This window comes from Puma concolor, chromosome D1 (assembly GCF_028749965.1).
Source record: "Puma concolor isolate L17-30 chromosome D1, mPumCon1.1.hap2, whole genome shotgun sequence".
Classification (NCBI taxonomy): Eukaryota; Metazoa; Chordata; class Mammalia; order Carnivora; family Felidae; genus Puma; species Puma concolor.
This window is the reverse complement of record NC_141676.1, coordinates 9,201,855-9,217,353: the sequence shown is the minus strand read 5'-3', so window position 1 is coordinate 9,217,353 and position 15,499 is coordinate 9,201,855. Positions and strand designations below refer to the sequence as shown.

General features: G+C 44.4%; 1 protein-coding gene and 1 long non-coding RNA gene across 2 annotated transcripts; one reads left to right on the top strand and one right to left on the bottom strand.

Moving 5' to 3' along the window:
• Window positions 1-4,689: 4,689 nt before the first annotated feature.
• LOC147576417 (mammaglobin-A-like) lies at window positions 4,690-5,461 on the top strand. Its single transcript, XM_086679320.1, has 2 exons — window positions 4,690-4,819; window positions 5,202-5,461. Exons 1-2 carry the CDS (start codon window positions 4,765-4,767, stop codon window positions 5,459-5,461), a joined length of 315 nt encoding a protein of 104 aa, XP_086535446.1. The 5' UTR covers window positions 4,690-4,764.
• Window positions 5,462-5,473: 12 nt separating this feature from the next.
• On the bottom strand, window positions 5,474-7,998 carry LOC147576416 (uncharacterized). The gene is made up of 2 exons (XR_015240782.1): window positions 7,799-7,998; window positions 5,474-5,593 (listed from the first exon to the last, which is right to left on the bottom strand). It is a non-coding gene; the product is annotated as an uncharacterized LOC147576416 (long non-coding RNA).
• Between the last annotated feature and the right edge of the window lie 7,501 nt (window positions 7,999-15,499).

The following is a 15,499-nucleotide window of genomic DNA, read 5'->3' as shown; positions in this document are numbered from 1 at the left end:
CCAGTGGGGGAGGGGCAGACAGAGTGGGAGGCACAGAGGAGCCAAAGCGAGCTCTGTGCTGACAGCAGAGAGCCCATCGTGGGGCTCGAATTCACGAACTGTGAGATCATGACCTGAGTTGAAATTAGACACTTAACCAACTGAGCCACCCAGGCGCCCTCCTGTGTCGGTTCCTTTGCTCATTAAACCTGCCACCTACCAACCTGCAGCGGCCACCTTTTCTTCTGTCTCTCCCTGCCCTCTGCATACAGGGACTGGTTTCCGATTGTACCCGCGAAACCGGAGAGGAGATTGCCACCAATGGAGGATGACCACACATCTCAGTTTCCTCAGGAGAATCCTGGTTTATGCTGTTGTCCTGGCATTCCATCCATTTTGTGTCCTCTTTCACACTCCAAAGTATCCGCATTTGGCCAACAAATTTCATCATCTTCCGGCGCGTTGTGTTGTCGTCTGATTAAAGGAGGTTTGCACCAGGGCCTTGCATCCAGTGAGTGTTCACCATGGTTTGCTATTCATGTTTTCTTAATGTTTTTTAATCTTTATTTATTTTTGAGAGAGAGACAGCGAGACAGAGTGCAAGTGAGGGAGGAACAGAGACAGAGAGACACAGAAACCAAGGTGGGATCCAAGTTCTGAGCTGTGAGCAAAGAGCCCGATGCGGAGCTTAAACTCACGAAACTCAAAATCATGACCTGAGCCGAAGTCAGACGGTTAACCCACTGAGCCACCCAGGCACCTGCCCCCCCCTTTTTTAATTGTTGTTTTACTCTTATGTTTTCATGATTTTTAAAAATGGGTAATTGAACATTGCTTTGGGCCTTGAGAAGATTAATAAATCAACAGGATGTAGAATATGTTTGACAGAGGCTCTACGTGTTATGTCTCAATAAAACTCTTCCAGGAAGTCAGAACAGTATCAAGTAAGCATGGATCAAAATACCGTGCTCTAGGCTCAAACGTAGGATTTTGGCTACGCTCTGAACATGATCTTCTCCAGATCTTTCAGAGAATGTGAAGTTGAAGGAAGTTTCCAGGGGTCTCCAATGGCCCTAGACATCCAAGGGTTAGCATAAGGCCTTTCACCATTTTATGAAATTAATCACTGGCAGCCTGCAGGTACATGGCACCAGCTCTGTGCCCAAACCCGTTCTGAGGACATATGACAACCCCAGGATGTTCCCATTGTACAAAGAGACACAGCTGGGAAATCTCCAGACCAGGACTGGCCCAAGGCAAGAGGTGTACCTGGAAAGGCCCAGGTAATGTGAACAACCCACCTTGCACTGCCATCCAGATGTCTCCAAGGCCAGCACCTTTCTGAAAGTTTCTGGCCCATGGAAGTACCTTCCCATCCAAGTCTTAGACTTTGGTATGATCTTACTGAAGAAGAGGTTCACTTTCAAAAAACATGCCTGAGGTTAATGTCCCAGCAGCCCTGGAGGGGAGGGGCAGAACCAGTGTTACAGAATGAATGGGCAAAAACATATGGGTTATCATGTCCCTAAATACTGTCAAGTGGATCAGTATCAGAAACCTACAATTTAAAAATGCCTAAAGACCATCTAAATGTCAAAATAACTCATTCCTAGGCTTTGCTGCCAATGCAGGAATCACTGGGGGGGAAATGGCTCTCACAGACTGTTGTCACTTTTATTAAGGATGGCAAAGCCTCGGGGCGCCTGGGTGGCGCAGTCGGTTGAGCGTCCGACTTCAGCCAGGTCACGATCTCGCGGTCCGTGAGTTCGAGCCCCGCGTCAGGTTCTGGGCTGACGGCTCAGAGCCTGGAGCCTGTTTCCGATTCTGTGTCTCCCTCTCTCTCTGCCCCTGCCCCGTTCATGCTCTGTCTCTCTCTGTCCCAAAAATAAATAAACGTTGGAAAAAAAAAAAAAAAAAGGATGGCAAAGCCTCAAATGATCAACTTGGTGTGAGTACATCTCAGGTCTTGCATGAGCCCGAGGACAGGCCAAACATAATTGTGTCGTGCCACATAACTTTCTCTATCTCTCCCACAACACAAGGTATTCACAGTGAAATAAGTACCTGTGCAAATTCACCCACATACCATGGTTTGTCATAATAGGTGATCAGTAAGTGTCACCCAAACACCGAAGCTGAAGGCTAATTTCTGAACTTCACTTGGGGACTTGAGTGAAAGCTCCTTCGGGGAAGAGAAAAAAAGTCAGGCTGCCTGCACAAGCATTGTGGTTTCTTCTATTTCTCCTTGTAACCACTGGCTCGCAAATGAGTCCTTTGTGGGCTGAGTTATTGTTATTTGATTCACCTAAGAATGATCATCATCTGCTGTGGAGGAAACATGAAGGTAAAACAAAAAAATACACCGCTTTCTTGTGGGCACCAAGCACGCGAGGTGGGATTGTAGCCTAGCTGAGCTGGGTATGAAACCTCTGAAGAGACCAGCATCCCAGCAGGTAACAGGGCAAGTCCCTAACAACTGGGGCACCAGGGAGAGGCCCCATTTTGTCCTAACCAAAATGTCTCCCATTTCATCAGTAAAGTCCGTCATTTGAACACTGTCGTTTGGAATGGAGATTGGCAGCAATGGTCAACTGGGCGAGAAAGTACGCACAGAAGAACATAACCTTCTTCCCTATTGCTAGCCTGTCCCTAAAGGATATTGTTCTTGGAAACTTATGTTCCGGCTGAATCATGGGAAGAAACGAGTCCCAGATCATCTAAACAGCAAATACGGCATTCACAAATAATCAACTCATCTGTCTGGCTCACTCATCACTTTCTTTTCTTTCTTTCTTTTTTTTTTTTTTTTTTTTTTTACTTGAGCCAACCTAGTTTCTCTTGTTCCTTTGACCTTCATATCATCTCCACATAAACTGATATGGCTTTTCTAGACTATGAGGCTGTCCTCTCTCTCGACAGCAAGAGGCACACCATCCTCGCTGTCATTCTCTTGCCCAGTACCAACTGCTCTAGAGAGAACCTCTGTACCTGCTGTGCTCTCTGCCTAGACACCCATCCCAAGATCTTCCCCTTGATAATCATTGTCCACTCATCTAGCTATAGCTGGCCTGGCCCTCTGTACAGGATGCTGCCCCTCATGGCTGTTTTGTTGTTCCCTACAAATCACTTTCTGAAGTCACTCATTCAGTTATGGGCTTTTTATTTATGGCTTTGTGAACATTTTTTGAGCCTGACGCAGGGCTCAAACCCATGAACTGTGAGATTGTGCCCTCAGCCTAAGTCAGGCACTTGACCAACTAAGCCATCCAGGCACCCCAGTTAGGGGCTTTTTGTTGCCTCCCTTGTAAGAGGTAAGCTCCACAGGAGCAAGGTCCTGGTCTGACAGCTGAATCTGGGACATGCAGCACAGGATCCACTCATGGGGGAAGCTCATGGTTACCTTTGAACAATGGATGTTTGTGGTTTTTTTATTGTTGTTGTTTTTAATATATAAAAATTTATCGTCAAATTGGTTTCCATACAAAACAATGGATGTTTGGATGGATGGATGCTTGCGTGGATGGATGGATGGATGGATGGATGGTACCTCCCATTTATGCATGATTACCTTGTTCTAAGCCCTGCAGTAAGTTCTTTACAGAGTGTCTGTCATCCTTGCAAAACCAGGTGTGGTCTGATTTATGCGCATTTTAGAAATGAGGCAAAAGAAGCTTGAAATAACCAGCAAGTTAACTTGCCCTAAGACACTTCATGACTAGGTCCTGCATCCAAGATTTAAATCCACATCTTGGGGCACCTGGGTGGCTCAGTCAGTTGGGCGTCCAACTTCAGCTCAGGTCATGATGTCACAGTTTGTGAGTTTGAGCCCCGTGTCATGTTGTGCTGGCTGCTGTCAGCTCAGAGCCTGCTTGGTTCCTCTGCCCCCTCTCCCCCTGCCCCTCCTCCCACTCATGTGAGCGCTCTCTCTCTCTCTCTCTCTCTCTCTCTCTCTCTCCCTTTCTCAGAAACAAACACTGAAAAAATAAAATAAATCCATATCTGCTTGAGCCCAGTCCCTACCACCATTCCTCCATTCAGGACTGCCTCTGCTGAGTGATCAGTTGCTCTGCTTCTTCACATCACCCTTTAACTGATGGGGAAAAAAAACCCAAACAACGGAAAAAAAAGATTATTCATAGATTCAGAATAGAATGAATTTATGAAATTAGTTAATCAATTGAGATAGTCTTTGCACAAATAGCCTTTAGAGAAAGTTTGACATTGTTAGGATTTCCTAAACGTCCAGCCCCTTGTTAAAAGGGTCTATGGACACGGGAAGTCTGCCCTCCTGAGGAGCTATCTGGTATTGCACCGAGCCCAGATGCGTGGTGAGCCCATGGGAACACAGGATTCGAAGCTATCCATCCGTTCAAGAAGGAGGACAGGTGGAAGGAGACTAATAAAGACCACAACAATAATAAAACAACAAGCATGACAACACAGGCACACTCTGTCTTCGTTTCATTAGCTAGCAAGCACTTTTGCATTAATTTCATCTAAATTAATGCAATAATGTTATCATTATTGCAGTTCCAAAATAGTTTTGAGTCCAACAAGCTGTCTCCTTGGTTTCTACAAACAGGGCACAGGCTGGCTGGGCTGATTCTTGCTGTCATTCCCTGGCCCAGTGCCACGTTTACTGTGTGACTCAGTCCCTCACTTCGGGGAGGGCTTAAGGTGATGGCCGGGCGAATAAAAGGAGGAGTTCTAGGTGCTCAGCTCCCAAGTGAGTTCTTTCTTCCCTGCCACGTCGGACTGACCGGCTAACACCAGCTGCCCTCAACCATGAAGCTGCTGAGAGTCCTTGTGCTGATTGCCCTCCCCCTTTACTGCTTTGCTGGTGAGTTCTGTGCAGCAAGGACAGGTTCAGGGCTAAAGGTGGTGTCAGGGCCCTCTGGAAGGCCTCCTGTTCCCCAAATTCAGGCCAACAGGCTCCACCTCATTTCTCCAGTGTCTTTGTTTCATGGTTATGTAGTGTCTGGCTTCTCTGGGCTGTGGAGGTAGTGCTGGGGTGGAGAGGGGGCACAGATGCTTTCAAGCTTAAGGAAACCCTAGGTCCTGAGTTTACTCTCTGAGAACTGAGAACTCAAGACCATTCACCATCATATTTCTGAATGTATGAGTCTACTGGGATGTAGGTTGGATGACCAACATCCTCGGTGCTCCCAAAAAGGGGCCTCAGGGCTACGGAACTGAGATCACTTTTATGTGTTTTCTTTCAGGTTCTGGATGCCTACTTCTAGAGCAGGTGGTTAACAAAACAATCAGTCCTGAAGTGAGCGTTAGTGAATACCAAAATTTTCTTCAGGATTTTGTTCGGGAGACTGAGGAAGAAGAGGCCTTGGCTGATATGAAGCAGTGTTTTCTCAACCAGTCAAATGAAACTCTGCACAACTATGCACAGATGATGGTAATTACGGTTTCTTCTGATGTGCTTTCAAACCACGGGGCAGGGACTAGTAGGCTCTACGTTTGTCACTAATGATGCCAAAGCAAGTGTTCAACATGCTTTATTTTATTTCAGTGAATGTAATTGTGGCTGCATGTGAGTACTTTGACATCAAGAAAGCCAGCCAAGGTCCCAGTGCCGATTTGCCTCTGCGCTTCTTGGAATCTTTAGTGAATGATAAATGAAAAAGGCAAATGAGGGACGATATTCACATAAAGGCTGAACTACCCTTCAGTATCCTAGTACACACTCACACATCCACACACAAACTTTCTCTTTTTTTCTTTTTTTAAGTTTATTTATTTACTTTAAGGGGCAGGGGGAGAGAGCACGCATAGAGGAGGAGCGGACACAGGGAGAGAGAGAGAATCTTAAGCAGGCTCTGCCCTATCAGTGCAGAGACAGACGTGCCTCAATCTCAGGAACTGGGAGATCATGACCTGCCAACTGAGCCACCCAGGAGCCACAATATTTTTCTTTTTTTTTTATTCTTTCTTTATTTTTGAGAAAGAGACAGAGAGACAGAGTGCGAGTGGGGGAAGGATCAGAGAGAGAGACACACACAGAATACAAAGCAGGCTCCAGGCTCTGAGCTGTCAGCACAGAGCCCAACGTGGGGCTCAAACTCATGAACCACGAGATCATGACCTGAGTCAAAGTCGAATGCCACGCAGGCACCCCTCATTTTTTTCCTTTATTTTGAAATTTTTTTTCTTGTTTTTTATTAAGTACACTCTCCACCCAACGTGGGCTCGAACTCACAACACTGAGATCAAGAGCCACAGGCTCTCCCCACTGAGCCAGCCAGGCACCTCCACACTCATTTTCTTTTTTTTTTTTTTTTTTTTTTAATTTTTTTTTTTTTCAACGTTTATTTATTTTTGGGACAGAGAGAGACAGAGCATGAACGGGGGAGGAGCAGAGAGAGAGGGAGACACAGAATCAGAAACAGGCTCCAGGCTCTGAGCCATCAGCCCAGAGCCTGATGCGGGGCTCGAACTCACGGACCGCGAGATCGTGACCTGGCTGAAGTCGGACGCTCAACCGACTGCGCCACCCAGGCGCCCCCACACTCATTTTCTATCAAGGTAAAACACATCTGATTCTCAAGAAGTCCCTTACTGGTAGAAGTGACCGGCAACAATGAGCCCCTTCTTCGTAGGAACAAATAATAAAATGTTCATGAGAATGTTTTAATAGAGTTCAGAAGAATCCATTATGAAGAAGATTCTGTACCTCTTACTAAAAGAATTTAAAGTGTGCTTTCAAGCAATCAAAATTTGTCAGTATAAATGATGGGATTCCTTGACTATTAATTAAAGACCCCATAGATGACAAGGACAGATCATGGGTATGAATTGGCCTTGGGGGATGGAATTGTTGAAAACAACAAGCAGTGTTTCGTTCTTCATAATGTATTCCCTATCTTGATACTCCTATGGAAACATTCCAGGGTGACAATTTAGAAATACTGCCAAAGCTAAAGATAAAAGTGTTTATCACTCAGAAGAGCCAACATGGATGAACCTTGAGGACCTTATGACAAAGGAACTAAGCCAGCAAAAAAAGAGACAAATATGTTGCATGAGTTCATTTATATCAGTTTTCTAGAGTAGCCAGTCTCCTAGAAACAGAGGGTAGAATGGTGGCTTCTAGGGGTTGGCTGGTATGGAAAATGGGGGTTGTTCAGTGGGTATAGAGTTCAACAATAGCAAGCTGAAAACGTTCTGGACATTGGTTGCACCACAACATACATAGACTTAATGCTGCAGAACTGTATACTTACAATGATGAAAATGGTCAATTTTATCTTATGTGTATTTAGCATAATTAACCACTTTAAAAAGTAGTGGGATGGGGTTTTTTGTTGTTGTTTGTTTTGAAGTTTATTCACTTTGGAGAGAGAGAGACAGAGACAGAGACAGAGTGTGAGCGGGGGGGGGGGGGGGCACAGAGAGTGAGAGAGAGAGAGAGACAGAATCTGAAGCAGGTTCCAAGCTCCGAGACGGCAGCTCAGAGCCCATGGGGCTTGAAACCACGAACCACGAACCGAACCGTGAGATCATGACCTGAGCCTAAGTCGGAGGCTTAACTGACTAGCCACCCAGGTGCCCCTGGAATGTTTTCCTTAAAAATGTCAATTAGACCGATCACTTGGAGTGCACATCTCCAATGTTTTGTAAGTGTCAAAGGTAAAGGTCTCGGTGTCAGACCGTTTTCGGTATTTCTAACACGTAAGGCCACGCCAGAACTCAAAAACTACCCATTTCCTTGTATTTGGGCTGAGACTTAACGATTCTTTGTTGAAATAAATGCACCCTGAGAAGCATAGGGATCCCTGATGGGGAAGAGATCTGGAAACACCAGCACCTGTTTGGCATCAGTAAAGTCTCCTGATCGTTACCATGAGAGACGAGATCATTCTGATCTTGACTCCAGCACAATCATTCTTGGATACCAGATGTGTGTGGACAAATCCTAGAAGCCAAGAAGAAATGAGTGTTTTTCAACTCTTGACTTTGGAACAGAGAGCTGAACATCGGAGTAATGTCTCTGTGTTTGTTTTCCAGCAAATAACGTATTCCAGTGAGTTCTGTGACTCTTTTTAACTTTCCCCGAGACCGGAGACCCCGAGGACTACAGAGAATGGTCAGCAACTGACAGCCGGTGAATATAAACCACGACTTTTTTTCCTTCTTTCTCTTTTCATCTATAAACTGCAAGACAACTGTTGAAACCTCAAATACATTTTCATTTCAATAAAGCATCTGCAAATGGAAAATTCTTTTCATGTGATGTGATCAAAATGGAGGCTGTGGAGAGCCTCCCATGCCTGAGCTCACACCTACACACACGCTCATAGGGAACTGTTCCTTGGAGAACACATGGGTGAAGGACTGAGGAATCTGAAAAATGCTCTGTTCCTTCCCACATGTAGCACAACAGGGGTCCTCTCTCTGGAAATGTGCTTTTCCACCCTCGTGGCCCCCATTTTCCCTGGGACTATCTCTGAAGTCCTCAAGACCTAGGCTCTGCTGATTGGGCTGCATGCAGTACCCCTGATCCACTGGTACGGCTAAGCCCCGCTCTCAGCCCTCTGCACCTGACCCAAGTGAGTGGGGTCAGGAGTAGAGCCAGGGAGAGATGTGACTTATCCAAAGCAGGGGTGACTCCTGGCTTGATTTTATTTATTTTATTTTTTTAATTTTAATTTTTGGGAGACAGAGAGAGAGGGCATGAGCAGGGGAGGGGCAGAGAGAGAGGGAGACAAAGAATCTGAAGCAGGCCCCAGGCTCCCAGCTGTCAGCACAGAGCCTGACCGGGGGCTCCAACCCATGAACTGTGAGATCATGACCTCAGCTGAAGTCAGACGCCTGACTGACTGAGGCATCCAGGCGCCCCATAGAATTTATTTTTCTTGTAATGTTTATTTATTTATTTGAAGAGAGAGAGAGCACGAGCAGGAGAAGGGCAGAGAAAGGGAGAGAGAGAGAAGCCCAAGCAGGTTTGGAGCTGTCAACACAGAGCCTGATGTCGGGCTCAATCCCACCAACCCTGAGATCATGACCTGAGCTGAATCAAGAGTCAGACACTTAACTGACTGAGCCACCCAGGCCCCCGCCCCCAAAATATTAGAATTTCTTTAAAACAATTAACCAAAAGTGACTGTCATCATAATGAATATAGACCCATGAGCCAGAGTGGAGCATACTCCTCTTTATACCAGTGCAGTTGTAAGGTACGGTATTTAATATGGTTTTTATGGAAACTGGCCAAAAGGACCTAAGACCTACAGAAGTCATAATGGATCCCTGCCATCTACCTTCCCCCACACACCTCAGGGTCAGTGATTCCAATATGCCCAGGCTAATGGACCCTTGCCCATTTCCACATCTTAAAAGATCCCCCCTATTACACACACACACACACACACACACACACACACACACACACATTTATTAAGAAGTCATGGGCCATACTCAGTTCTCAGTGCTTTGGGTGTGTCCTCGGTGGGGAAGAAAGCCCACCCCTCTCTCTGCCTCTCAATAATGGGAAACTCAGTCCACCCTCTCTTTCTCTTTTGGACCATAAGAGGAGAGGAAAAGGAAGACATTTGGCCATAGGAACTGGAGATGGACACATAGATATGCAGAAATTTGCTTCTGTCCGGAAGGACCCTGGCCCATTTCATGAATGAGTCTTACCCAGGGAACAGAGCCAATTTCATGCAAGAATTGATAATGAAGGTGATTGAACGACTGGGGCAGCAGAACGGGAAGAGGAAGGATGCCCGATGATTAATCGTTGGAAAAGGTAGCACTAAATCTAGAACTAGAACAGGAAAAAGAAAAAAGGAGATTGTATAGAAAGGTAAATCCAGTAGTACATCGACGAATGTGCTTAAGGGTAAAGGTATATGGATGTTCTCTTCCTGCATTACACCATTACACCATTTGTGTAACTCTGAAGTTATTTCCAAGGACAAAGTTAAAAACTGCATTCCTGAGGCAAAAACGTATTGTGATGAGCACAGACTCTTCACTCTTTCCCTGATGATGAACGATGTTGAACATCTTTTCATGTATCTGCTGGCCATCTGGATATCTTCTGCCCATTGACAAATGGGATTATTTGTGGGTGCCTAGGTAGTTCAGTCAGTAGGCATCTAACTTTGGCTCAGGTCATGATCTCATGGTTCGTGGGTTCGAGTTCTGTTTGGGTGAGCCCCGCTTCTCTCTCTCTCTCTCTCCCCGCCCCCATCCTGGGATTCTCTCTCTTTCTACCCTCCCTTACGTGCACTTTCTCTCTCTCTCTCTCTCTCTCTCTCTCTCTCCCAATAAATAAATAAATAAATAAATAAATAAATAAGATTATTTGTTTTTTTTATGGTGCCAAAGAGAGCATTTTCGACAATGTGCTTTCCTCCTTTTTTTGGTCTTTAATAGAGCTTTTTCTGAGAGGAGTTTTAGGTTCACAGCAAAATTGAGCAGAATGCACAGAGAGTTCCCATAGATCTCCTACTCATGCATATGCACAGCCTCTCCCACCGTCAACATCCTCACCAGATGGTACGTTGGTTACAACTGGTGGGCCTCTATGGACACATCCTTATCACCCAAAGTCCATGCTGTACATCGGGGTTCATTCTTGGTGTTGTACACTCTATGCATTTTGTGAAATGTATGTGATGTGCACCACCCCATTACAGTACAGAAGAATTTCACTAACCTTAAAACCATCAGGTCTGCCTGTTCATTCCTCCCTCTCCCCAACCACTGAGAACCACTGCTCTTCTCAATGTCCCCATACTTTTGACACTTCCAGAATGTCTGCCACTGAATGCAGAGATCTAGTAAAGCCCCAAGTCCCTTAGAGAAGCTGGAGCCACTCAATGGGAGAAGTCTGGGCTCTTAAATGCCTGGAGGTGGTCATGATGGGTCATGGACAAGCCACTGGGAGCACCGTGCTCTCGGTCAATGTAACACCTATTTAGAATGTCCAGCAAAGTGGAGCAAGTTATCTATGGTACTGTCTAGAAACACTATCTATCTCATGGTGATCACTAAAAGCAGTTGGCTTTTATTCCATTTCATGGTCATGTTTTTAAAAATGTTTTGGTGTTTCTTTCTTTTCAAGAGACAGAGACAGAGAGAAGCAAAGTGCAAGCAGGGAAGGCGCAGAAAGAGAGGAGACACATCCGAAGCAGGCTCTAAGCTCTGAGCTGTCAGCACAGCTGACATATTTTCCAAAAGTATGGAACCCAACACCTGAAAACTGGTTTCTAAACAATTAAAGTACTTTGAATTGTATTTTTTTTAACACATAGGAATATGCAGTGTGAAATAGTTCTTACATCCTGTTTTACTCTCTCATCAGTTTCTCTCACCTCGTGGGTCTTTCCTCAAATGTCTCTTGCTCAGTGAGAAGAGTAGCATTTTTAGATTTTTCCATGTCTCCATGTCGGGCTCAGTAGAAGACAGCTGGTTTTGCATGTTTGCTTCAGTCTTAAACGTGGCAACATCACACGTCATGTAGCTTCTGAACAACTCCACTGTACATTTATGAGAGAATGAGAGCAACCCAGGAAAATAAAACTTAAAACTTACTATTAAAATCACTTTCTCTCAGTCCCACTGAGTCTTGGGGTCCCCTCAGCAGCCCCTAAAACCACTACAGTGTGTAAATGTGTCTGTACATATAGTAACACTTCTTCTCTGCATACCAAAAAGATAAAAACCAGAGAGGACTCTTAACTTGAAAGGTTAAACACATGTATGGGATTCCAGGAAAAAAACATCAAAATTTGTAATTAACATTATTATTATTACCTCACCCAATGAATAGAGAAAACCTCTTAATTATTTTAGTAAACTTAGTTTGATAAAATCTCGTTATCATTCTTAATACAAATTCTAAGTGAAGAGAAAAAAGAAGAAAACTATTCCGAACCACAAAAAAAAAGAAATTCATTGTCAAAGTCAACAGTAAACCTCTCTCCAAAATAATGAGTGCTAAAAATACTTCCATGAAAATCAGGGTAACGGAATGCCTGATAGATTCATAGTTACTCAACGTTGATTTGTAAGATCTAAATGTCGTATTAAAATAAGAAGAAAAGGGGAAGAGCCAAGATGGCAGAACAGCATGGAAGTTGTTTTTGTGCCTCATGTCCGTGAAATACAACCAGATAAACACTAAACAAACCTGTACACCTAGCAAACTGATCTGAGGATTAACACAATAATCTGCACAACCTGCACCACAGAACTCAACAGGTACAGGGAGCGGAGAGGTGAACCGGGGTAGAGAGAAGCTGCAGATGGCAGGAAGCTGTTTTTGCTTGTGCACAGAGGACAGAGATGGGGGGAGGGTACAGGACAAACACGCTCCCCAAAAGCAGCTGGAGAGAAAGTGGAAAAGTGGAGACAGCCACAGGGGACTGAACTACAAAGGGAGAAAGGAGACAGGAGAGGGTTTAAATTCCATTAAGACTCTATAAACAAAGGGAGCACAGAGTCTGAAATGCCACTGCTGATACCTGGTGGTGCTCTGGTGGGAAGGGTGAATCCCCAGGAGCAGACTGAAGTCCGGGGGTCTTTGGGCCACACGGGGAGAGGTGCTTCTCCCGCTGGGAGGACACTGGGAGAGGCTGTGTGGCTCCCCCATAGGCAAAGGCCCCATTGTATCTGGGAGAACAACCATATTCACAGGTGCTGGAACATGGTCATTAAGGGTGAAGCCTGGTGCCAGACATGTGTTGTGATTTTCCAGAATCCCTGAAACACTGCTGCTACAGGATCACGTGCACTTTTCTGGGGTGGGCTGTCACCCGGCCGCAGGCTCTGGGCATCGGTAGCAGCATGGTCCTGTGAACGTTCCTGGGTGTGGCCCGCACCTGGCCATTGCTGGTTAGACCCTCCGCAGAGGGGCAGAATGGGTCAAAGCCACAGTCCCTCAGAAGTAAGGGGTCAGGAACCATTGCCACATCTGAGATAAAACATAGGAGGGAGGTTCTGCCTGGGGCTTGGTCACAGACAGTGTAAAAGCAGGGAGTGGACACAAGCCCAAGACAAAGGATAGGTGCTCGATTGCTGATCAGGAGAACAGAGTGCTGATACTAGAGACTGGGTACCTGGGTGAGGGCATTTTCACCGCTCCCGCGCATGCCCACACACGCCCCTACAAGTGCCACAACCATCTACCCCAGTGAGCAAAGCAGCACCATCTAGTGGAGAACAGAGTCATTACAGTAGGCCCCGCCCAACAAGGTTAACCTTGCTCATTAGGAACACAAGTCTGTCTGCTGCTTAGTTTATGGGCTCTAAAGTGCTTCATAGTTTGACCTCAGGGGAAAACAAAGTCATTTCAATCGTATTTCTGTAGGCTCACCAGTCCATCTGTTAAATTTTCTTTTGTCCTTTATTTCTTTTTTCTCTTTTGCTTCTCTTTTTGTTTTCTTCAATACAAAAACAGAAACAAATTATTTTTAATTTCAATTTTTATTAAAAATATTTTTCCTTAATTTTTTCCTACTGTATTTTTTACTTTTGTGTAAATTTTTTCAAATTGTATATTACATCCATCAGTTCGTTGTATTCTACTTAAGTGTTTTCATTTTTTCATATTTTCAAACGATTTCCTTTTTTCCCTCTTTCTTTCACCTTTTTTCTCTAATCTCTCAACACCTCTCAACACCCATACCAAAACACACCTAGGATCTAGCATCATTTATTTGATTTGTGTGTGTGTGTGTGTGTGTGTGTGTGTGTGTGTGTATTGTTTTTAATTTTTTTAATTTTAATTTTTTTTACCTCAATAATTCCTTTTCTGCCTTCAAAATGATGAAATGAAGGAATTCACCCTCAAAGAAAGAGCAGGAAGAAATGACAGCCAGGGACTTAACCAACACAGATACAAGCAAAAGATGTCTGAACTGGAAGTTAGGATCATGATAATAAGAATACTAGCAGGAAGGAATTTACCCAAGGGATACAGGAGTACTGATGCATAGGGGCACTTGTACCCCAATGTTTATAGCAGCACTCTCAACAATAGCCAAATTATGGAAAGAGCCTAAATGTCCATCAACTGATGAATGGAGAAAGAAATTGTGGTTTATATACACAATGGAGTACTACATGGCAATGATAAAGAACGAAATATGGCCCTTTGTAGCAACGTGGATGGAACTGGAGAGTGTGATGCTAAGCGAAATAAGCCATACAGAGAAAGACAGATACCATATGTTGTCACTCTTATGTGGATCCTGAGAAACTTAACAGAAACCCTTGGAGGAGGGGAAGGAAAAAAAAAAGAGGTTAGAGTGGGAGAGAGCCAAAGCATAAGAGACTCTTAAAAACTGAGAACAAACTGAGGGTTGATGGGGGGTGGGAGGGAGGGGAGGGTGGGTGATGGGTATTGAGGAGGGCACCTTTTGGGATGAGCACTGGGTGTTGTATGGAAACCAATTTGACAATAAATTTCATATATTGAAAAAAAAAAGAATACTAGCTGGAGTCGAAAACAGATTAGAATCCCCTTCTGCAGAGATAAAAGAAGTAAAAGCCAGTTAGGATGAAGCAAAAAATGCTATAACTGAGCTGCAATCTCGAATGGATGCTATGGCGGCAAGGATGAAGGAAGCAGCACAGAGAATCAGCGATATAGAGGACAAACTTATGGAGAAAAATGAAGCAGAAACAAAGAGGGAGACTAAGCAAAAGAGCACGAATTTAAGAATTAGAGAAAGCGGTGGCTCATTAAGAAGGAACAATACCAGAATTATAGCGGTCCCAGAAGATGAAGAGAGAGAAAGAGGGGTAGAAGGGTTATGCGAGCAAATCATAGCGGAAAACTCTCCTAACTTGGGGAAAGACACAGACATCAAAATCCAGCAAGCACACAGGACTCCCATTAGATTCCACAAAAACCGACCATCAACAACGCATATCATAGTCAAATTCACAAAATACTCAGGCAAGGAAAGAATCATGAAAGCAGCACGGGAAACAAAATCCTTAACCTATAAGGGAAGACAGATCAGGTTTGCATCATATCTATCCACAGAAACATGGCAGGCCAGAAAAGAGTGGCAGGATATATTCAATGTGCTGAATCAGAAGAATATGCAGCCAAGAATTCTTTATCCAGAAAGGCTGTCATTCAAAATAGAAGGAGAGATTAAAAGCTTCCTAGACAAACAAAAATTAAAGGAGTTTGTGACCAGTAAACCAGCCCTGCAAGAAATTTTAAGGGTTTTCAGGGGGACTCTCTGAGGGAAGAAATTATGACAAGAAGAAAGAAAGAAAGAAAGAAAGAAAGAAAGAAAGAAAGAAAGAAAGAAAGAAAGGAAGAAAGAAAGAAAGAACTAGAGAACACCACCAGAGACTCCAATTCTACAAGCAACATAATGGCAATAAATTCATATCTTTCAGTACGCGCTCTAAATGTCAATGGACTAAATGCTCCAATCAAAAGACACAGGGCAACAGAATGGATAAGAAAACAAGATCCATCTATATGCTGTTTACAACAGACCCACTTTAGACCTAAAGACACCTTCCGATTGAA